This window comes from Myotis yumanensis, unplaced genomic scaffold (assembly GCF_028538775.1).
Source record: "Myotis yumanensis isolate MYYU_CA2020_CCGP unplaced genomic scaffold, mMyoYum1.0.hap1 SCAF_22, whole genome shotgun sequence".
Taxonomy (NCBI): Eukaryota; Metazoa; Chordata; class Mammalia; order Chiroptera; family Vespertilionidae; genus Myotis; species Myotis yumanensis.
The window spans coordinates 2,644,013-2,667,879 of record NW_027223773.1 but is presented as its reverse complement, the minus strand read 5'-3'; the positions used below and the strand labels follow the sequence as shown (position 1 = coordinate 2,667,879).

The 23,867-nt window shown below is 49.4% G+C and overlaps 2 protein-coding genes across 3 annotated transcripts in view; one reads left to right on the top strand and one right to left on the bottom strand.

Moving 5' to 3' along the window:
- Positions 1-2,720: 2,720 nt before the first annotated feature.
- GLRX2 (glutaredoxin 2) lies at positions 2,721-6,793 on the bottom strand. Of its 2 annotated transcripts, none has more exons than XM_070401186.1 (4): positions 6,594-6,793; positions 5,136-5,199; positions 3,805-3,981; positions 2,721-2,936 (listed from the first exon to the last, which is right to left on the bottom strand). In XM_070401186.1, the coding sequence occupies exons 1-4, from the start codon at positions 6,605-6,607 to the stop codon at positions 2,796-2,798; spliced, it is 396 nt and encodes a 131-aa protein (XP_070257287.1). In that variant the 5' UTR covers positions 6,608-6,793; the 3' UTR covers positions 2,721-2,795. The 2 variants fall into 2 exon arrangements, with proteins under 2 accessions (XP_070257287.1, XP_070257286.1); XM_070401185.1 differs by lacking the exon at positions 6,594-6,793 and adding an exon at positions 6,032-6,166.
- A 1,677-nt stretch (positions 6,794-8,470) lies between these two features.
- CDC73 (cell division cycle 73) overlaps positions 8,471-23,867 on the top strand; it is a 63,336-nt gene continuing 47,939 nt past the window's right edge. The window contains exons 1-8 of the mRNA XM_070401108.1: positions 8,471-8,633; positions 10,954-11,059; positions 11,777-11,846; positions 16,366-16,428; positions 16,509-16,561; positions 19,274-19,362; positions 20,340-20,556; positions 23,732-23,830. Coding sequence (XP_070257209.1) covers positions 8,503-8,633; positions 10,954-11,059; positions 11,777-11,846; positions 16,366-16,428; positions 16,509-16,561; positions 19,274-19,362; positions 20,340-20,556; positions 23,732-23,830 — 828 coding nt within the window. The 5' untranslated portion in view covers positions 8,471-8,502. The remainder of the gene's footprint in view (positions 8,634-10,953; positions 11,060-11,776; positions 11,847-16,365; positions 16,429-16,508; positions 16,562-19,273; positions 19,363-20,339; positions 20,557-23,731; positions 23,831-23,867) is intronic.

Genomic DNA, 23,867 nt, shown 5'->3' with positions numbered 1-23,867 from the left:
GCCTATGGTTCTGAAAAGAAAAAAAAAAAGGTTCACACCCATTGTTTTCCTTCCATTCTATACTTTCATCAAGCTGGAAGGTGTTACGGAATGAATGTGTCTCCCCAACATTTACTGTTGAAACCCTCACCCCCAATGCGATGGTGTTTGAGGAGAAAGGCTCTGGGAGGTAACTGGGCCTTAGCCCTGGGGATGGGCGGCTGAGAGCTTGCGTTCTCTCTGCAGCGAAGACACAGCAAGGCCGTGGCAAGAACCCAATCAGCCGGCACCTCGATCTCGGACTTCCCAGCCGCCAGAAGAGCGGCGAATAAGCGTCTGTTGTCTCCCCCGTCCCGTGGACGGTAATGTCTAGCAGCCGTGCGAAGGCATGGGGAGGGAGAAGAAACGGAAGTCGCCCATACAATGGGAGCGGGGACGTGGGCAAACCCGGGCCGGGTCCACAACCGGACCCTGCGACAGCCCCACGCTCACCTGCAGTTTCCCTTACCCGCGGTCACCTCGCATCCGGAAACATCCGATGGAAAAACCGCAGGAAGAACCCATGCACCTAGCCACCTGCGAGCTGGTCTGAGTGTGCGATGAAAGCTCACGTGGTGAAGTCTCGCGTGATGAAGTCTCACGTGGTGAAGTCTTGCGTGATGAAGTCTCACGTGATGAAGTCTCGCATAGTGAAGTCTCGTTGTGAAGTCTCGCGAGGTCCTCCCCTAAGCACGCTCCTGCCTGTGCGTCACGTCGTGGCCGTGCCGTGGGCAGGTGGACTGTGGCGGAGGCTCGGTGCTGCGGCCGGTCACCCTTGTTCCAGTCACCGGCGGCCCCACGGGCAGGAGCAGTGATGCTGGGAATGGGGGTGCGCCCGAGAGAAGCCGGGAAGTGCCGCTTGTGTGTGACGAGGTGAGTGAGGGCGGTGAGGCCCTGAGCCTGAGAGCGGGCCCAGCCCCCCGTGTAGCTAATACGGGGCTTTGTCATAGTTGTTCCTACCTCCCTGTGCCGATTCCTGAGCGAGCACAGTGCGCATGTGCAGGGGAGAGCCTGGTGTCTCAGGGGGTGCACCAGCCGGAAGCTCTGCACACCCGTCCTTTTGGGTTTTTATGGGGGATTCACCCCACAGGGTGAGTAAGCCATCACTGAAGCCCCTCGTCGACCCCTTTACCCCTCCCTGAAGGTTTGGGGATGGGGCTCAAAGGTCCAGCCCTCTCCCACTTGATGGTTCCCCTGGCCGCCCGGCCCCCATCCTTCCTGGCTTTGCAGAAGTCCCCTCCTCCACACCGTGTAAATGCACAGGGACGGGCCCACGGGAGAGCATCAGAGTTTAATACCACGCGCGGGGATTCACGTAGGCATGAACCCCTACCCCACCCCAACAGGCACCGTTCGCTGTGTGTGTCGGACATTTGCACAGAGAAGAATGGGGCCTTAGATTTCAGAAGCGAGGGTGGGGGTTTCCACGAGCTGAGGCAGAGCTGCACACACATGGCGGGAAAATCCCCGCTTGGCGACTGGGAAACGGTGGGACCTGGGGCATCAGGCTGACAGGCATCCGCGAAGCCCTGTTCTGCGTCCACACTTCATGCAGATTCGGCGAAGGTGGCATCCTCAGGTCTCCCTGAATCTCTTGGGCAGGAAAGGGGGGAAGAATCAAAAGTTCGGAGCCTTTTGTTTCTTTATAAGCAGCTGAAAATCAATACCCCAAAGGCAGCTCCACGGTGGCCAAACTTTGGTTCCCCTGCGTTGCATTCCAGCGTTAGAACGGATCACGTGAGGATGAAACAGTCCCAGTTCCTGCTTCATCGGGGTCCCCCAGCGGCAATTTCATAAACCCGCGTAGGGAGCCCAAGCCGCCTCCAGCTGTCTCCCGCCAGACTGTCCCAAGGTCCCCTGGTCCACGTTGACCCCAGGGCAGAAGCACCCCACTTCTCTGACACTCCCTTTTCCTCTCTCTGGGTAGCTTCTCTCATCCCAGCATCCTAGGCTCCAATAGTAACTCCAGTACGTTTCTGAATTGTTTCACACGAGGTTGACCTTTTCTTCCTCATTTCTGTTGAGGAGCTGCACAAAATGAAAGGCTTTGATGGGCAGAAGGGGTGAGAAAGGAAGCTTACATGGGAGAGTTGGGGGAGCAGGGTCTCCAGGGGGGACCTCCCCATGTGCTGAGAGGAGATTCCAGACTGACCGGCTACCTTTGCATTCCTGGGAGGGGCCAAAGCTGCAGTTAGTTTAGGTCTTAGGTGTGAGGTCTCGGTTTGGTGACGTGGGCTAGCACATGCGACTCCATTGTGGGCTTGCTTTCTCTTTTTTACACTGCCCATAGGTACGGTTCTGTTCTTTGGAACCACTCAGTCCTCAAATGCGTGATTTTGTTTTTCTGGAATGAGTTTCGTTCCATCCTACCAATGTCATATACTTCTCTGACTCCAGGAGTACAAAGTGGGAGGGCCTGTTGTCGCAATACAGGACAAGGACACGTCCCTGCCACGTTCACAGCCGTATCAGTGAGAGCCTTACATTTTTAAAGAGAAATCACACATCAGTCCTCATCACTAAAACCTGTAAAAGGTAAGGCGTTAACTCCTTCAGAACAGTATACATAATAAAGAACACCAAGTCTGTAGAATTCACATATATATTCCCAATAAAACACATCTTTTCCTTTCCTTTTGACACAGCTCCCTTCCTCCAGTTCTAAACACCATCTCTTTTGCTCAAAAAACGGCAAGCAGGAAGATGTTTCCAGAGCGATTTATTGTTCATCGTTTTAACAACGTTTTCATGAGGACTGGTCACACAGTGAGACATCCTCAAACACTGTCGCCAACATGCTTGCTGCCTTTTTTCAAGTAACACTGATGAACCAGCGGAAGCAGTTTCCCTTCCTGGTGGAGCCTGTGGGTGTCGGTGGCACCTCCAATAAAAGTCCCATTGACAAATATCCTTGGCACCTGTCGGATACACAGAAGATCAGGTGTCACCGAGTGTCAGCAGCAGAACAGCACTGCGCGTAATAAGGATGGATGCTCACTTCTGGGTACCGTTATGGGCCGGGCACAACACTCTGGAAGCTCTTTAGTGATCAGAAATGACAGAGCTGGGATTTAAATCTAGGGCCATCGGAGTCTCCAAGCCCTTCCTCCTAATCACCGCGCCACATAAAAGTCTCTAATTATTACTAATGTTCAACTTTCTTACAGTTGTTGACCAAAGGGCAAGAGGACACAGATTTCTTCCATGCACATAAGAAGGAAAGTGGCAACATTGGGTATTTTTCTGATAATGCATATTCTGGAAAATCCACACATTTAAAGAATCTGCCCAGCTGGTATTGCTCAGTGGTTGAGCGCTGACCAATGAACCAGGTCATGGTTCGATTCCCAGTCAGGGCACATGTCCGGGTTGCAGACTCAATCCCCACTGTAGGGCGTGCAGGAAGCAGCCCATCAGTGATTCTCTCTCATCATTGATGTTTCTATCTCTCTCCCTCTTTCTGTATCTCTGAAATAAAGTTAAAAAAAAACCTCTAAGCACATGGAGCACTAAAGCACTCCTACTGAAACAGTCTGTACTGTTCAAACACACACACACGCACACACGCACACACATGCACGATCTTGAAGGATAAAAATAAAACGAATTAACTCCCCTCTTTCCTAGTCTATGAATCTGGTTCCTGGATCTGCCATTTCTTTATCAATGTAAGATTTTCAGAGAATGCCCGGGTCCTCTTTCCTAACACTCGGGTGACCCCCCCCCCACCCCCCCGCCAGGTCAGCACCCACTTTGGGGGGGAAGCACCACAGAGCACGGACTCACAGTTCTCTCGCCAGTCATCTTGGCAAGCGCGTCCTGAAACTGGCTTCCATATTCGAGCAGGTCCAGCTCCACCGCTTTGTAGTTTATGTTCATGTCGTGGAAAAGCTTCTTTGCCATGTTACAGTAGGAACAGGATGTCTTTGAGTAAATCACCACACAGTTATCAGAAATGGTTTCCTGGAGTCAAGCAAACACATCATTTTAATGCCAGACGTAGAAATCCTGATACCGTGGAAGGGTATGAGGTCTCGCAACTGACACAGGGCTGGAACTACGTCTCCATCGCCTCCCTTCTCATCGGTGCTTGAGGGTAATAGTATTCATGTCCAAGGAACACTATTAGGAACAAAGGGTGCAACAGATGGGAAATGCTGGCATGGAGTCCTAACAGCGGCAGCCAATTCATAGACAGCAAACACCTGTGTGCAGGACCCAACGCTCAACACGTGACCTTGATCAGCTCAGTGAAGCCTCCCCTCAATCCTGAGAGAGGTCCTGCCGTCCTCTGCACTCCACACTGAGGAGAGTGAGGCCTGGGGAAGGGAAATAACTTACTCCTGGTCCTCAGCTACTCAGCGGCAGAGCCGGGATTTGAACCAAGGGAGTCTGGTTCCACCGTCCAGGCACTTCACCGCTGTTATTCTACTTCTCAGACCTTCAGTGCATGTTCAGGAGGTAATGCCTCACCTGCCTCAACTGTCAGTGGTGAGGACTGATGCATATTTCTCTTAAACGGAAGGCTTTGGCCCGGCCAGCGTGGCTCAGTGGTTGAGCATGGAACTATGGACCAGGAGGTCACGGTTCGATTCCCAGTCAGGGCACATGCCTGATTGTGGGCTCGATTCCCAGTGTGGCGTGTGCAGCAGGCAGCCGATCAATGATTCTCATCATTGATATTTCTATCTCTACGCCCCCTCTCTGAAATCAATTAAAAAATTAAAAAAACACACACAAAGAAACGTGGATGAAGAGATTCCAGGGTGAGCTGAAACAGAGGACAGGGCCAAACATTCTGGAACTCTCCTCCCCTCTCCTCAAGCCCGAGCTTGCTGAACGGCTGTGACTCTGTCCTTATTTGAGGAGGCAGCTCCCTCACAGTAGGTTCTGCCATTGCGTTCGGTCTACAGCTGGGCGTGAATACTGTTTCAGCCAAAGGCACGAAGGCAGAACCGTGATGGATGTGGCCGTGGTCAGTGGTGGACAGGGAAGGAGAAACAGGGCTGTCTCGCAGCTGCCAGCGAGGGAGAACATGCAGACCAGTGGGGTGTCCTAAGGGCACTCCCTGGTCCTGGCTGTGCACAACACCCCGGCCCCGCCCCCACACCACTCACCTGGATCTGATTCAAGGGAGCAGCTGCCGGCTTCCCCCAAGTGGACGACGTGCTGTTGCCCATCCTAAGAGGAATTGTTAAAGGGGCCGGTTCATCAGACAGTAAAGGCAATGCTGCAGGTGAGATTCACTCCAACAACAGCCCTCCAAGCGCCCTCGAGTCACGCCCCGGGCGTGGAGCGCCCAAAGGCGAAACGCCCCAGGGATCCATGGAGCTGGGAAAACACTGCTTCCTGGGGCCTCGGGGACCAGCCAGCCACCTAGTTACCGGGTGACCAGCACCTTCCAGCTCCGCACAGAAAGCTCCGGGGCTCCCTGTCTTGCAAAACCGGTAAAAGCTACCGGAGGAAGCGGGTGGGAAGGGATCCCAGGCGGACGCAGGATGCACAGCGGCCGCACAGATGTGCCAGCGGGCGGGACGGCCAGGACCGCGGGGCGGGCCTCCACGCCAGCCGGGTAGCCAGTGGTTGTGGGAAGCGGCGCAGGGCAAGCACTGTCCCTGGTGTAGCCCCGATCTCCGAGCCGTGGCCACTGAGCAGGAAGCGTCCCTCCCTCCCCGCAGCGCTAGCAGACAGACAAGCAGACGCACCAGCCAGTAACTCAGCCCGAGGGCGCCCCGTGCAGTGTCTGGGACATACGTAGACGGACAGCTATCCCCTGTCGGTCTGAAAATGTGTCTGAAATCCCAACGCAACCACCGGGGGAGGGAGTGTCCAAGCGGACGCGACTGCAGTGTTTTCCACCTGAGTTCCAGGACCCAATGGCGCTCAGGGCCCCATCCTGTCCGCACCCTTTGGGGGCCCGGCTGGATGGGTTCGGGGCCCAGGTGGCGCCGCAGGGAAGAGGCGCCAGGTCTCCGCGCCTCGCTGAGCCCACCCTGCAGGCTGCGCCCCGTACCTTGAGGCCGAGCCGTTCCCGCTCCAGGCGAGTCGCGTCCCCGCAAGGACCGCGCGGCGCCAGATCATGGTCGGAGAGCGGGGCCGCAGCGAACAGAGGGGACACAGGAAAACGCGACCCGGGAGAGTCCGCCCCCGCCGACAGGCCCCGCCCCCGCGCGCAAGACACCGCCCATGCACGCTCCGCGACGCCTCCGCCAGCTGGCCCCGCCCCCGCACGCTCAACCACGTTCCCTGCTCAAGGCCACGCCCCCGCACGCTCCGTCACGCCTCTGCCTGCAGGCCCCGCCCCCGCACGCTCGACCACGTTCCCCGCTCAAGGCCACGCCCCCGCACGCTCGGTCAAGCCTCCGCCTGCAGGCCCCGCCCCCGCACTTCGGGCCCCGCCCCCCGGTCTGACAGCCCCGCTGCAGGTGTGGTGGGCGCCCCGGCGACGCTTCTTCCCCCTCCCCTCTCCCCCCCCGCCCCCCCTCGGGTGGCCCGCGTGAGGCGGCCAGGAGCGCGGATGCCAGGCGAGCCCTCCCACCTGTACGCAGCCGCCTGGTTGCCCGCCAGCTTCTCACCTGTCGGCCTCCATGTGTGGTCCCAGCCGCGACGATCCCAGCCCCACACCTGGTTCTGCCAGGGTGGGCGCGGCTCTTGAAGGCTCACAGGCAGGTGGGCACAGCGCGTGGGGTTGTGGCCGGCATCCCGGCGGGCAGAGAAGGAGAAGAAGGACTGTCCCACACAGTGTCTGGGCGCTTGCCTAAGGGTGGCAGCGGCGCCACCGCTTCCTGTCGGACAGGTCCCGAGTCGGTGACATCACAGCCTGCACGCGTCATCTTAGATAAGGCCCTTCCCGGGGAACCCACCCATAGCCGGCATGGGCACGCTGGGCTTTACATTCACAATGAAAGAATGTGGAACGTTCATTCCAAAGGCTTCAAAATAAAAGTCACGAGAAGATAAAACTTAAGGGAGCCCAGCGGCGTGTTGCCATGGCTTTAGAGGTAGGCCAGCGCTCTACTGACAAGCCTGCCGCACAGTCACGGTAATAATGGCCCTGGTGCGGCTCTGTAAGCGGACACGGCGGGCCTTTATTTTAATTGACTGTGGACATGGAAACCTGCAAAATTCAAAGGTCCAATGGCCTGCCTAAAACTCTGACCAATCATTAGAGCAATCCAGGCCTTTTTTGATCCTTCATGCTCCACTAGCTAAGTTTAAGATTCAAGTTACCAAAGTAAAAAAAATTAGAACTTTTGACAGTTCTCTTTCTACTTTTGCAAGTGGGCTATGCATCATGACTTCATAAAAGGGTGGAAGTTAGCTGCAAAAACCATTATCCCCAAAGGCGTGACGTCATCTTCCTAAATCCACAATTACCTTTAAACATGAAGGCATGCTGCTGACAGTGCTGTGGGGTTTGTTTTGTTTTTATAAATAGATAGTTGTTTAGGCTGGGCCAGTGTGGTCAGTGGTTGAGCGTCGACCTATGAACCAGGGGGTCACGGTTCGATTCCCCGTCAGGGCACATGCCCGGTTGCTGGCTCGATCCCCAGTGAGGGGCCTGCAGGAGGCACCTGATCCATGATTCTCATCATTGATGCTTCTATCTTCTTTTCAGAAATAAAAAAATATATATTTTTAAAATATAGCTCTTTAGGAAATTTACTGTTTTCTTAGGTTTTGAAGTCGAATTTCACCTCATTGGCCTCAAATTGTTTTACAAGATCGAGACCATTAGGAGTCAAAACAATGGTAATTTAAGTTTATTCTACTAGAGATGGCCTATGCAATAGGCCCTCCCAGGAGTCACCCTATTAACCTACACTCATGTGCACCAGGAAGGGCCTTGTTATGAGCAGCAGAAGACGTCAGCCACCAAGTAAATTCCAAGGGTTTTAGGAGCGCTGTGCCAGGACCCAAACCAGGAGCAAAAACCGTGTGGGGGCGGAAGAGGGGCGCGTGGAGCTGGAGAGGGGCATGAGGTACTGCTCTGCGCATGCGCCCGACGGTGACTTCCGCGTACGCCCTTCGTCCGTGTGCGCCCGCGCTCCCCGTCTGTGCGTCATACGTGCGCGCCGGCGTCCCGTGCGCCGCGAATTTCGCGCTGGAAGTCAGCACCTGGAGGAGCGGAAGTCTGGGAGGGGTGTGTTGCTGTGCGACGGGCACGCCCCCTGGCGGCGGCGGCGGAGCAGCGTGGCGCTGGGGGCACGCAGTCAGGCGTTCTCCGCGGGCAGCCGGGGGCGGGGCCTCGCCTCCTAGCGCGGGGTCCTCGGCGGCCTGGGCGGCTCCTGCCCCTTTTACTGGCGACGGCGAGCGCGGCGGCCTCAGTGGGTGCGCGGCGGCGGCGGCGGCGGCGGAGGCGGCGACGGCGGCGGAGGAGCGGCAGCCGAGCGAGGCGACGGGCGCGGCCGGAGGCGGGCGAGGCGAGGGCGGCGGCGGCGGTGCGCGGGGCCGGCGGCGGCGGCGGCGGCGAAGGGGCGGAAGATGGCGGACGTGCTCAGCGTCCTGCGACAGTACAACATCCAGAAGAAGGAGATTGTGGTGAAGGGGGACGAAGTCATCTTCGGCGAGTTCTCCTGGCCCAAGAACGTGAAGACCAACTACGTGGTGTGGGGGTACGTGTGCGGGGGGCCGGGCCGAGTCGGGCGCCCCGGGCACCTGGGTGCCGGCCCCTCCCCCCGGGCCCCTGGGGGTGGGGACCCGGGGGGCTGCGGGCGGGGGGTGTGAAAAGTTTCTCCGGGGCCAAACTTGCACTTTTCGCGGGGGTTGCGAGGGGGAAGGGGGCGCCGTGCACGCCTGTGGGTGCTCGGGCGGCGCGTTCCTGCCCCGCTCCCCGGAGCTCCCTGTACGGAGCGCTGGCGAGGCGCGGGGGTGCTGCGGGGGCGCCTCCGGGACGCCCCTGGTCTGTTCTTGACTTCGGTTCCCTCGCTCCGCGTCGCGAGCGTGTCTGCTGCCCTCGCGGCGCCCGGCCTGGCTCCTGCGCTTTCGGGGTTCCCCGGAGAGAGGAGGGGTCGGGACTGGGGTCGGGACCGGGTCCCTTTGGGGGGGCCCGCAGGTGGTGAGGCTGCAGGGAGTGCATCTGCGGGTGGAGGCAGGGGCTTCCGAAGGGAGTGGCCGCTTTCGGGGTTCCCTGCGCTTTCGGGGTTCCCTGGAGAGAGGAGGGGTCAGGACCGGGTCCCTTTGGGGGGCCCGCAGGTAGTGCGGCTGCAGGGAGTGCGCCTGCGGGTGGAGGCAGGGGCTTCCGAAGGGAGGGGCCGGGAGCTCCAGGTTGGGGGGCTGGTGGGGGCGCGATCCACGTGGGGCGTCCTGGTTGAAGTCGTGCAGAAAGCGCGGTGGCCCCGGCCTGGCAGTCGCCCGGGTCTTTTCGGGGGCGTCTCTCGCTCCCGTTGGAGGGTCCACTTGGGGTCCTAGGGGCCCGCGGCCGGAGCTTGCAGGCTCGTGGGGTTCGGGTGGGAGGGAGCCGTGGGCTTTGGGGGGAGTCGCCGAGCAGCCGCGGTGGGGGGTGCGGCGCGGGGGGTGACGGGCGTGTGCGGCTGGTTTCTGGTTTTCGCCTATGTGGTCCCCGGGCTGTGTGACCCGTGGGGGGCGACTTCTTCCGACCTCCCTGTGCGCGTTTTCTCTTCTCAGAAGCTTCGCCGTGATGATCACGTTTGCTTCAAGTTTTCACTGGTTTTCTTTCTTTCTTTCTTTCTTTTAATGGTTTAAGAGTCCTCGGGTTCAACCTGGGAACTAGGAAAGGTCTCAGGGCCCTGGTGCCTGCCTGGAAGGGGGGTGCCCTCCTCGGTCACCGAGATCTTGGGGGGCCAGGAGGGGTTTCCTGAGTTACGTTTGGCCTGTAGACACGCTGCAGGCGTTTTCCTGGGTAAATGAGCGGACACACGGATACGCCTGAGGAATGAATGGGTGGGGATGCTGAGGGCGAGAGGATGGGGCGGCTCTTCCAGGACCAAGGAGCTGGGTGCGGAAAGGCCGAGAGCCGAGCCCAGAGGAAATGTTTGACAGCAGCTCGGGGGCAGGAGTGCCAGGGGGCGCCTCGCACAGCGCCTCTCACTCGCACAGCAGGGACTCGCCCAGTTCCTGCGTCTCCACGTGCGCGTGTAAACATGCGCGTCTCCATGGCGCTCCTCACCCTGGTGCCGGCTGCCTTCTGGACTTGGTTTTCCTGCGTCCTGAGCGAGCCTCCGGTGTACCCACACGTTAGGTTCAGGGGCAGTAAGTGACGGTGATGTGTGGCTTGGATTACTTCCCCTTAGAGGAGACGTGGAACTAAAGGCTAGGAAACCGGGTTTGGGCTGATTACACTGGTGGTCTCGGATGGGTGCAGACCCTGCGGGTGTGTGGATGGGAGGGTGCAGGAGGCTGGGACTGGTTGCTGACGTTGGGCAGGAAAGAGCTTGGCCCCCCGCTCTCGAAGGTGATGAGGATGTTTCATCACAGGTGCATTCCTTGGGCTTGTACACCATTGCCTTCCTGTGAGGGCGGTCATCAGAACGACACCTCGAAGCTCATTGTGGTGTTGCCGTGCTGTACGCATGTCGCTTAGGAGACACGGAGCCAGTTCTTGTCGTTGGCACCTGGTCCTGGTGATAGCGTGCTGCGAGCCAGTGTCCCGCACTCTCCGTGGGTCCTCGGTGCGTTACTGATGCGCTTCTCCATCGGCAGAGCCCAGAACCGAACCTGGGCCACGTCCTAAAAGTGCAGGCGCCTTAGGGTGTGAGTGTGTGCTTTCCTCCGTCTGGCTTTTGGTCATTGCCTGCCTTTGCGTTCCTTTGGCCCAAATGACATGGCCACTTACGAGGTGCCTCATGCTCCGTGTCTTCCTTGGCCGTGTTAGATCCACTGTGGGAGAGCAAACGGTCTCGGTGAGTCCACGCGTAGAGCGAAGCGCACAGAACCGAGTTCGAGTTGAGTAAACGCTTGCTGTCCCTGTTTCAGGACGGGAAAGGAAGGCCAGCCCCGAGAGTACTACACCTTGGATTCCATCTTGTTCCTCCTCAATAATGTGCACCTTTCTCATCCTGTGTATGTCCGACGCGCAGCCGTGAGTAGAATTCGTTTTAAAACGTTTTTATTTAATTGGTGGCTATCACTGGGCATGGGTTTCAGATCCAAAGGACGAAAGGCTCCTCGCATGTCCTAATGACAACGTTGTGATTGATGTCGATTTTTTACATGTAAAGTGAGGGTGGTGGTTATGACAACAGAAGTTTTGAGGTTATTTGTAGGGATTTTTTAAAAAACTTGTCTGTGGAAGAGCCCTGGTATTCAGAACTCTAGTTTAATCTTTAGAAAACGTTTTTGACATCAGAAAGAATTAAAAATAACAGACAACTTTTAAAATGAATGTTTAATCAAACTTTTCACACTTATTGATAAATTAATTTGTTTTCAGTTTTGCCTGATTTCTGCATTTCAGTGCTTGAATACTGCTTTTCTGAACAAGAAATACATACCTAGTGTCAATTTCTTTTAAAAATATATTTTTATTAATTTCAGAGAGGTAGCAAGAGGGGGGGAGAGAGAGAAACATCAATGATGAGAGAGAATCAATGATCGGCTGCCTCCTGCACGCCCCCCACTGGGGATTGAGCCCACAACCCGGGCCTGTGCCCTTGACTGGAATCGAACCCGGGACCCCCTCAGTCCGCAGCCGACGCTCTATCCACTGAGCCACACCAGCCAGGGCATGACATTTATCTTTACCAAGCTTGTTATCATAGTTACTGATTTGATTTCTAACTTAAACTTTTGATTTCAGACTGAAAACATTCCTGTGGTTAGAAGACCCGACCGAAAAGATCTGCTTGGCTATCTCAATGGGGAAGCATGTGAGTCCTTCTTACATTGCGGTCACTCTTAGGCAGACAGGTGACCTAAAACCTGACCTACCTGCACTGAGTGCGTCGGCTCCCTTTCCCTCCCGGGAGAGCGAGTGCATGGTCCCGGCTCCGGAGTCCAGGCACCCCTGGGAACGGGCTCCATCACCTCGCGCACTCTCACAGGCTCTGCCTTTGAAAATCCTTTTTTTAAAATTCTCCTTTTCTTTATTTATTTTTCTTTGTTAATCCTCAGCCAAAGATATTTTTCCATTGATTCTTAGAGAGAGTGGAAGGGAGGAGGAGAGACAGAGAGAGACATCCATTTGAAAGAGACACATGGATTGGTTGCCTCCTGCACACGCTCCAGCCGGGGCCGGGGATTGAGCCTGCATCTGAGGTTCGTGCCTTTGACTGGAATCGAACCCGTGTCTCTTCCGTCAGCGGCTGACGCTATATCCACGGAGCCAAACCGGCCAGGGCTGCCTTTGAAAATTCTTGCTTTCCTCTTGTATCATCAGTTTTCTCTTCTGCATCGTTCCCTTTAGAATGCAGACAGTAAGGGCTCATGTGAAAATGAATCTGGCCCCTACATTCCTACTATCTGCTGCTCCATTGGTCTCACCCTTTTTGCTGCAGAAACCTTTGCCAGCATGGTGTGGCATCCCTGCTGCTGCTGCTCTGCCTCTGCTTCTCTCTGAGTCCACTCCAGCCTGGCTTTCTTCCCCGCCACCCCACTAAAGCCCTCCTGTGAGGTCAGCGCTGACCCAGGGACGGCCAAGCCCCTGGTCTCTCTTCCCACAGCGACTCGCCTCAGCAGCACCTGATACCGTTGCCTGCTCCCTCTCCGAGAGCCTGTGTTCCTCGGCATCCGGGGCACTGCTCTTGTCTTTCTGCTTATCGTCCACCTCTCTTTTTGTTTTGCACACTTCCTTCTCGCCAGTGTCGGGATCACTCTCAACACCTTCCCTCGGAGATGTCTAGAAAAAAATTTTTTTTTTTTTTTTTTTTAAATTTCAGAGAGGAAGGGAGACGGGGAGAGAGAGAGACATATCAGTGATGAGATAGCATCATGGATTGGCTGCCTCCTGCACGGCCCCTACTGGGGATCGAGCCCATACCCGGGCACGCGCCCTTGACCGGAATCGAACCCCGGACCCTTCAGTCCGCAGATCGACACTCTATCCACTGAGCCAAGCCAGCCAGGGCTAGGCATCTGGAATTGAATGTATCCCGAAATGCAGTGTGATCCCTCCTTCCGGCTCCTGGAAACAGAACTCATACAGCACCTTCACTCACAGGGTCCCACCCGGGAAGGGGTTGCCTGTTCGTGTAGTTGCTCCTCCATTCCATCTTGACAGTCTGACAGCCTCTGGCTGGCCTCCTCCCAGCCTGTTCCACGCTTTGTCTCCAGACCTCTGCATGGCCCTCCCATGGGTCCCCACACTTTGTTTGTTTTCTCCCCCTGCCCTGCCTGCTGTTAGGGACCTGTTTCTATCACTCTCCTGTTCAAGGCCATCCTGTGGTTTCCCTTCACACCTACCCTGCCCTAGAGCATCTTGCTTCCGCCTAAATCTCTAACCTCATCTTGGTCCGGTGCTACAGCTGTGTCAGCTGTTCTAACCCGAGAGCCTTTGCACTTGCTGCCTCTGTGTTCAGTTCTGTTGCTCAGTTATGACACTTTCTCCCTTTCTCCCACTCCGTTCCGATCTGTGGTCTGTCAGGGAGCACTCACCCGATTACACTAAATATAACCCTGCTTTCTCTCTTCCCCTCGTCTGTGTACACATCTTCCTGACTTACTTCTCATCACATCCCTTAGGTTGACCTGAAGTTATGCATTTATTTGTTCACGTAGATATTGTCTGTCTCCCCCACGAGAGGGTAAACTCTAGGGGGCAGGCAGTCGTTAATACCCAGCATTTAGAACATCTTTAGTAGGAAGATGTGCTTACCTGGAAAAGTGAATCCTTTTTCATTTGCATCCTGCAGAGCATGAATAAAGTGACTGAGAAATGTTTGGTCTTACCTTTCCCGCGTGTGGTTTGCTCTTGAAGTCCTTCGTCGGTATCTTGTCACCCGTCCTGCTCCACGGCTGTACCAGGGAGGGTGCTCTGCACAGTCCCCGTGTCGTGGACAGACCATCCTCAGGAGCGTGGGCCTGTGCTGTCCTCACTGAGCTCAGCGGGCTCTCACCGAGGGCTGGTCTCAGTGCTGCGCTGGGCGCTGTCACATGAACAGGCTCGTTTGGGGACAGTGCTTTCGAGCAAATGGTGTTTTTTTCCAGAACAGAATTGTCCTTTATCCATCCTCATCACTTCCTGCAGTTTCTGTGGGAGAGAGAATTTTGGTCTTCAAGTGCATTGCTAATTTAAAAAAAAAAGGCTAGTTTTGTGGTTTAATGAAAAAGTTGACCCGGTCTTAAGATATTCCATGTTCTCAGAGGACGACATAACAGCTGAAAGATACCAGTTCTTGACATATTTGTATATTTAATGTGATCCCAATAAAAATCCGGAGGGGTGGGTGGAACTAGCAAAGATGATTCTAAAATTCACTTGATAAAATGTCACAAAAATTTGAAAAAGAGCAATAAGAGAATACCTGCCGTTTCAGAGTTTAGAACAGCCGTGGGCAAACTACGGCCCGTGGGCTGGATCCGGCCCGTTTGAAAAGAATAAAACTAAAAAAAAAAAAAAAGACCGTACCCTTTTATGTAATGATGTTTACTTTGAATTTATATTAGTTCACACAAACACTCCATCCATGCTTTTGTTCCGGTCCAGTTAAGAACCCATTGTGGCCCTCGAGTCAAAAAGTTTGCCCACCTCTGGTTTAGAACTTAAAATAAAGCCCTAATAAATTCAAACGTGAAAGAATAAGCTGATAGAACAACTTCTCTGTTAGTGTTAAGGTGTTTGAGTTTAATGTGATTAAAAAGACATTTCCAATTAGTGGCAAAAGGTGGGAGTATTCAGTTAGTATGTTGGTAAAAAGTAAAAGTGGCATTATACAAAAATGACCAACTGGGAAAAGGTATTTCAACTCATATTAAAGTAAAAGAGCCAATCTCACTAATACTATGAAGTGGTCTTAGAACATAACCCCAGTGGATTATGTGCGCACAGTTCACAGAAAAGGAAATAAAATAATGTGAAAAATGCTTCATTTCACTCATAATAGAATTGCAAACTTAAACTATACAGAGAAGCATTTTTTTTAATTAAAATATGGAAGCTTGATAATACACTCTGAAGCTGTGAGGAAATATATATTTTCAAACTGTTGGTTTTAGTGTGAATTGATACAATCCCCACTGAAGAAATTTTGCAGTAATCATTCCAAAACGACATTGAAATCCTGCATCTGGGGCGTTATCCTGAGCTGTATTTGGAAATGGACGAAGCAGTGTATTTATAAAGTTTGCATTGTGCCCTTGCTTATAGTGGCAAAAGACAGAATTGAACTACCCATTGACAGGGAACTTGAAATTACAGTTAATCCATACAGTAGAACACTGTGCAGCTATAAAAAAAAGTTAAAAAATGCTCCACATAAAGGAAGCTCAGAACAACGTGTAGTATGCTATCTTTTGTGTAAAAACAGGGGAAAAAAAGTATGATTGTGTATTTCTTGTGTCTACAGAAGAAACTCTAGAAAGCTGCCCAGGAGATTAGCAGTAGTCACATGAGGGGGTGGGACTAGGTGAAGGGACAGGTACACCCTGGGTTACCCTCCCTTTATTTTGAACCATTCAAAACCAAATGGCTTATTTTAGTTTAAAATAACTTGTTTACCAATTATGAGTGAACATTGCATTACAAAGTGAATGTTAACAAATAACGCTTCTCATATGTGTATGTATGTGTATTTACTAATGACTGACTGCTGCTCTGTGCACGTGCTGTGATACTGGAGTGTGTGCTTTGACCAGTTGATTTTAGTCAGATTATATCAATCATTTGTAAGTTAAATTGTTAACCATAGATGGTCCTACTAATAGGCTTCTAATACAAATTAATTTTTTTTTAAAATATGTTTTCATTGATTTCGGAGAGGAGGGGAGGAGAGAGAGAGAAACATCAATGATAGAGAATCACCGATCGGCTGCCTCCTGCACGTCCCCTACTGGGGATCGAGCCCATAACCCGGGCATGTGCTGTTGACCGGACTTGAACCCGAGACCCTTCAGTCCGCAGGCCGATGCTCTATCCACTGAGCCTGGAGTGTTGTCCTGTTCACCAAAAGGTGGCAGGTTTGCTTTCTAGTCAGGGTGCATGCCAGAGGCAACCGATCTATGTTTCCCCCTCCCCTCCCCTCCCCTCCCCTCCTCTCCTCCCTGTATCTCTCTAAGATCATAAAAATAAAATGCATTTACAAGGCTGCTTTAAAACTTATTTTTTACTTAGGAAATCATTGTATATAAAGTAATATAACAAAAAACCCCAAACTCCTTGAGCTTTTCATTTGTAGTAACATCCACTATATACGTTCAGATATTGACCTCACACAAATCTTTTTAAATCTTCAGCAACGTCGGCAAGTATAGACCGAAGTGCCCCTCTAGAAATAGGTCTTCAGCGATCTACTCAAGGTATGTCTTGTTGGACGTTTATCTTGAACTTTTAAGAGCCTATTCCCAAACAATACATTTATTGCTTCTTTTTCTTACAGTCAAACGAGCTGCAGATGAAGTTTTAGCAGAAGCAAAGAAACCACGAATTGAGGTAGTAGAGTTTTATTGTGAAGACGATCCTTATTGTTAAAGAAATTGGGATTTAGAATAAAGCTACATGATGGACAAATGACTTTATATTCCTTATTGATGAAAGTGTTGGAATAGATCAAGGGTTGGCAAACTTATGAAGAGTCAGATTGTAAATATTTTAGCCTTTTTGGGTCATTTAGTCTCTGTTCAACCACTCCAATATGTTCTAATAGAATTTTACAAAACAGATGGAGGGCCACATTGGGCCTTCGGGTTGGAGTTTGCCTAACCCTGGGTAAGATGCTGTGGCAATTGGCTTCACTCTCAGGAGCAGTGACTATAACAGCCGTGGGCAAACTACGGCCCGCAGGCCAGATCCGGCCCGTTTGAAAAGAATAAAACTAAAAAAAAAAAAGACCGTATCCTTTTATGTAATGATGTTTACTTTGAATTTATATTAGTTCACACAAACACTCCATCCATGCTTTTGTTCCGGCCCTCCGGTCCAGTTTAAGAACCCATTGTGGCCCTCGAGTCAAAAAGTTTGCCCACCCCTGGGCTATAAAGTGCTTATTACAGTTATTTCTTGAAATATTGACACTTCAGGTTGGCATGTTACAGCCACTAAGTGGACAGTTAATATTGGTAAATAAGGTAGTTCTTCGCCTACAACAGAAGTCACCTAAGAAATGTGGTTACCTTTGGAAAGAGCAGTTGTTGACTAGCTAGTGTACTGCCTACCACTAGGAATTTTATGATAACTATTTATTTAAAGTTGTCACAAGCTCCAGATCAGTCACGTGTAAATCCCACTGAAAATGGAGGATTGTACAGCAGGGCTACACTGAAGATCTGATAAATGACTAAGCTGGTTGTATATCAATGAAAAATATAGGAATGACACCATAGCCAACACTAGTGTTAGCATCATCAGGAACCCGATATTTTATTTCCCACTTGCCAACTGGTTGTACCTTTTGCCAGCTATATAAATAGCAAAACATCTGTAGTTAAGGACAAGAAAGGTGGCTGTTAAAGGAATAGGGTTGGTTGGTAAGTAAAAACAAAATTATGGGCAATTTATATTTTTTTAAAATATATTTTATTGATTTTTTACAGAGAGGAAGGGAGATAGAGAGTTAAAAACATTGTTGAGAGAGAAACATCGATCAGCTGCCTCCTGCACACCTCCCACTGGGATGTGCCCGCAACCCAGGTACATGCCCTTGACCGGAATTGAACCTGGGACCTCTCAGTCCGCAGGCTGACGCTCTATCCACTGAGCCAAACCGGTTTCGGCATGGGCAATATTTGATGGTAAAACAATGTAATTTTAATTAGCATACTCTGAGACATGGCTCTGTATTTTAGGAACGATAACAATAGTCATTAGCTCCTTGTTATGACTCTGTGGGTACAGACTCATACCTGTACCTCTTCACTGGTTACAGATTTTGTGGCACGAAAACTGAAATTTCCCCAAATTTCTCTGTATGAAAGGAGGCGGTGACACTCTATGCAAAATGAGTGAATTTAAGGATACTATTTATTTAGAAAAACCTTAAAACCACAGTATAAATATCAAAAGAATTGAACAAGTCAGAAATGCTAATTTTCTAGGATTCTGGTAATTTGAAAAATCAGCAGGAAATAGCATAACAAAATTTCTTCCAGAACATTTATGAGTTAATATCTACACAGCTACACTGCATACACAGTTTTCACTGTAGCAGCTATAGATTGAGAGCCTGCAAGGCACTATTCTGGGAGAGAAAAAACTTTGAGGTGGGTTCTGGTCTGATTAAAATTGGGCTGCAGTTGTTTTTAAAATCTGCAAGGAGTCTCCTCTGGAACTTGAGTGGTAGTATGTTTATGCCTTTGTTACAAATGGCAAACATTTATTGCGTTTCCTAAAATACTATCCTTGCAGTCATGTCAGCAGCATGTCTGTTTTACGAGTTTCCCATGAAAGATTAATATTAGAGCTGAATTGGAGCATGGCATTGTTTTAGACCTCAAATGCATTGATGGTTTTTATACAGTTCCCTATCCCATTGGTCATAGACACTGACTCTGGTCCTCAGGTTTCTCATTTGTTGAATGAGGAGATTAAATTAGGTCAGAGTTACTCAGTTTTGTTTTTTAAGTAACCAAACATTTTCAGACGAAATTTTATCTGAAATTATAATATGCAAATTAGGTTAAAGGTTGAGTTCAGACACGAAGTGGCCCAAGGGCACCTTGTAGGCAACTCCTAATGTTTGGAGGAACAGGCTAGAAAGCCATTAAAGGTTCACTTCTAGTGTTTTGATCTGTCCTGGTGGAGTCAGGACCTGTGGCAACAGATGAAAACAATCTAGATCCAAAATGAGATTTTGACTGTGGTGAAAGTTTTCATGAATGTAGTTATAGACTTTCCCGAAGAATAGGAATTTATCTGTTGTATGCTATCTTTCTGAATAAAGGTAGCTATGATATTTTATGTGAAGACCTCTTAATCTTAGAAAAAAGTAACTGAAGTTTTTTGATTAGTTAGTTCTACTCTTATGTGATCCAACATATATTTATTATTATTGTCTTTATGTAAGTGAAAGTAATCTTGAAGTTGACAGAGGAGTAGGGATGCCTGGAACTTGATAGGCAGAAGTATCTGTGAGGGAAAGTTACGTGTAGTGTTTTTTCGTTCTAAACATTAACGCTTTAAAATACTCACTGAGCTGCAACTTTCCAGGATGAAGAGTGTGTGCGCCTTGACAAGGAGAGACTGGCTGCTCGCTTGGAGGGCCACAAGGAAGGGATTGTGCAGACGGAGCAGATTAGGTAAGAATTCCTTTAGCAGAAAGAAGGCGGTGTGGGTGTGTAAGTGGATGGGAAAGTCAGTTTAATGCACGTTTCATTATAATTTGGCAAAGTATTTGATTTGGCTGAAGGTATGCTGATATGCCTTAGGTTTTTAGGGAAAGTTGCACAGTATTATGGACAATGAGTCAAGTACTAGAAGCATCTTCAGCATCTGCTGTAAAGCACCTGCATCCTAATAGAAATAAACCAGTTACTGTATCAACTGTTAAGGTACCCAAACACTTTTTAACTTTCTCTCATTTTACATTGTGAAAATGACACCAAGGTTAAGATTGTTATCTCAATGAAATCTGTACTCAGTGTTGTCTTTTTTTATGGTTCTGAAAGTCTCTGTTTTCTGTTTTGCCTATTATTTGAAAATCAAATAAAGAAAAGGAAGCATCAAAATATGGTTTCATCTTCCAGACATGAAAAGGAATGTATGTTTATGTGGTACATAAAAGCCCCGTTACAATATGTTGTACATTATGACATAGAGGTTTGAAACCTTTGAAGTAAATTTCAGGGAAAACCTAAGTTTTGAATTCTTTACAGAATGAATTTTTCACCCCCAGTCCCTTCCAAGGGTGTGTGTGTGTGTGTGTGTGTATCCTTTGCATAGGTAGAGGGACGTAAACAAATGAAAGTATCAGAAAAAATACAAATTAAAGCACCCATAGTAATGAGTTCTATTTTGGGTGGGGAAGACATGAAAAAACGTGAAGATTTCTGTTGCATTGGCCCCTCTAAGAAATTAGTAATATTTCTACAGGGGCTCGCTATAAAATCTTACGTGATCATAAAATATCAAGTATGTCATTTTTATAGATAAGAAGACAACCTAATTATTGCCACTTAAAGTATTTTTGTCGTGAACTTACAAATGTAACCCAGTGTATTTTGATGTGCTCAAGAGATCCTTGCTGTGAAAATTTAAAAAAATGAATTGCTTTCAGGTCTTTGTCTGAAGCTATGTCGGTGGAAAAAATTGCGGCAATCAAAGCCAAAATTATGGCCAAGAAAAGATCTACCATCAAGACCGACTTAGATGATGACATAACTGCTCTCAAACAGAGGAGTTTTGTGGACGCGGAGGTAGATGTGACCCGGGATATTGTCAGCAGGGAGAGAGTGTGGAGGACGCGGACCACTATCCTGCAGAGCACGGGGAAGGTGAGAGGGTTGACATGTTTGTGCACCGAGTGCGGACTGAACTGTGGTTGCTTATAAAAGTGGTTCAGGTTCGCTCTGGGAGGTTCACGCTCACCTCTGAAGGATCAGGGTAAGGTGGGTTTCTAGGTGGCGTATTAGTCATTGTAGTCTGCCCTGGGGTGGGTTGGTGGCCACCAAAGAAGCTCATGAGAAAGTCGTCTTGATTTGCCCTCATTTGTCAATCCCAGGAGGGGTCCACTTTTCCTGTTGACCAGATTTTTGGGTAAACCCAGTGAACAGGGAATATCGATGTCAAGCTCTCTGGTTGTTTATTAATTTTTGTCTCCACAAAGTAGAGAACTTGGGAAAATCAGTCAGTGAACATTTGTTGCATGTATTTTATATATTATATTCTGGCTTGTGGATATACCAATATTTATTTGTTCCTTATTAATGGAGTCATTTTGTTTTTTAATCCTCACCTGAGGATATTTTTTCTATTGCTTTTAAGAGAGAGTGGAAGGGAGAGGGAGAGCCAGAGAGAAACACTGATGTGAGAGAGACATCGATTGGTTGCCTCCCACATGCTCCCGACCAGGGCTGGGAGCCTGCAGCCCAGGTACGTGCCCTTGACTGGAATCGAACCTGGGACTCTTCAGTCCTCAGACAGATGCTCTGTCCACGGAGCCAAACTGGCCAGGGCTGTTTTCTTTGGCTTTTGTTTGTTTGTTTTGTTTTGTTTTGTTTTAAATATATATTTTATTGATTTTTTACAGAGAGGAAGGGAGAGAGATAGTTAGAAACATTGATGAGAGAGAAACATAGATCAGCCGCCTCCTGCACATCTCCCACCGGGGATGTGCCCGCAACCCAGGTACATGCCCTTGACCGGAATCGAACCTGGGACCCTTCAGTCCGCAGGCCGACACTCTATCCACTGAGCCAAACCAGTTTCGGCAATGTTTTGTTTGTTTTTTTTGCTGCTGGATTGTGGGATTTTCTTCCCTCTCTTCTCCCTTCTTTCCCCCTTTCCCGTTCACGATTACAAATAATGCACTAAAAACACCCTGTACATAAACCTCTGCATTCATGTGCATACAGCACAAGTTTCAACTCCAGAAGCAAATTGCTGGTTGAAGAAGATGCGTGCTTTAAACTTTGAAAGACGCTGGGTGTGTCCTATCTTAAGGGGCTCCATAGTTTCAGCTGTCATTTCCTCCCCCACCGCCCAGTGTTCTCCTAAACGTTTGTTCTCCACTGATGCCCAGTCGTTAGTAATGATGCGTGGTAAGAAGGTTTGTAGACGTGTGCGATTACTAATGCTCATGGGAGTTTCATTTGCAGATGTTGGGTTCTGGCCTCACTTTCCCTCCACCATTGGAGCAGGAATACAGCTGCTAGAAAAGAGAATGGGAAGGAAGGACTTGTGCTCTGACTTGTGCCGAGCACTGGAACTCAGGACTAGAACTCGTTCCCCAGACCTTGGATTATGGACAAGCAATCCATAATCCAACGGGAGTAAACTTCCGCTGTGTGTTTACAGTAAATGATCTGTTTAATGCTCCTTCTTACTGTTGAAGGTGGGGCTCATAGTTGAATATTGTGACTTGCATTGTTCTACCAACAGTTATTATAACTGCTGAAAAATCTGAATCTTACAATAATGGAATGAAACATAGGTGATATGCCCCACCTTCCTTTTAGACCAAACATTACGTTTTCAGATAACTGAGATGAACAATTTTTATTGAGCTCTAGGTGGCAGGATTGTACCATCATTTGAAAACTTAGTGTTTTAATTTAGTGTTGGTACCACTGTTACAGTTTGAAAAATAGGTTAATTGAAGAATTGCTTGGTAGCTAGGTTTGCTTCTGTTTTACCATTTTTAAAATAAGAACTATTTTGACTGTTTTTTTCTCTGTATACTGTTTTTTTCCTGCTAAACTCAAAAACTTTCTAGGTTCTCATAGCCGTACAAGATCCTAAGATTTTAGACAGACCTTTTTTTCTGAGTTTTTGGAATAAAAGATAGGTTGAAGAGTCCATAGGAAATAGTAAGTATGCACTCTTATGGTCATTTCAGGCACTCCACATAAAGCAACCAGATTTTATAATGCCATTAAAAACACATTTTTAAACGTGTGTAAATTGTTATATGTTCATTGCTAAAAAATTGACAAAAAGAGATTATCTCCACCATACAAAAATAGCTGATAACTAACATTTTGACTGATTTTTCCAGACTCTGTGTCTCTCACACAGTACTATGTAATATTTACAGTAGTGATAATGGATTTTCATCACTTGATGATAAGTTTGGATTAAGACTTCATTTGCATTTGTCACTGTGTTGACCTTTGCACTGTCGGTGTGAATGGGGGACCTGGTGCACTGCTGGCCTCTTGGCACGAACAGGCATTGGCGCCGCTCTGCTCGCGGCCGGCCATGTGTTTTTGCCACTGATGATGGCTGTGATGAGATCTTTATATGGTTTGGCGTGATGTCAGAGGAAATCCAGTCCCTTGAAAAGCTATTGTAATACTCCTCCCGTTGTCTGTGTGAGGCCAGATTTTCTTTTATATACTTAGACCAATACCAAACAAGATAAAACAGCTATTAACTGTAGAAATACAGCTCTCTTCTATTAAGGCAGACATTGAGCCTTGCAAAAATTTTAAATAGTGCTGCTCTTTCTTGTCCTTACTTTTGTGCATTTTGGAAAATAGTTTTTCAAACAAAGGGCTGTTCCAGAAAGCATTGAGGTTTCAGCCAGGGATCCCTTGGAATGAGTGACGTCAAGCCATTTACTGCGAGTAAGGGATGGTTACACAGTCCAAGAATCGGGTTGGACTGAAAAATATAAAAATTACTGGAGCTTAAAAAAATAATTAAAATTAGGAAAGTAAAAAATAAGAATCAATTAAAACTATATTTAAGAAAAAATGGGGGCGGGGCATACGTAATGCTTTCAACAATTAAGTTTCTTTTTTTAAAGTCCTGGAGAAGCTGTGCCTGCCAGTGAGGAAGCCGCTGCACGTTTCTGGCGGAGTTGAAGAGATGATTAGGGTTTTACACTCTGCGGTTTCAGGCATCCACTGGCGTTCTGGAACATGTCCCCTGAGGATGAGGGGATTGTTGTAGTAGTTGATTCAGAATTAATCCTCTTGACAACACATCTGTCTTGTTTTATTTTAGAACTTTTCCAAGAATATTTTTGCAATTCTTCAGTCTGTGAAAGCCAGAGAGGAAGGGCGGGCGCCTGAGCAGCGGCCGGCCCCCAATGCAGCACCTGTGGTAAGAATGTTTACTGCCTACGCTGTGCTTTTATTGA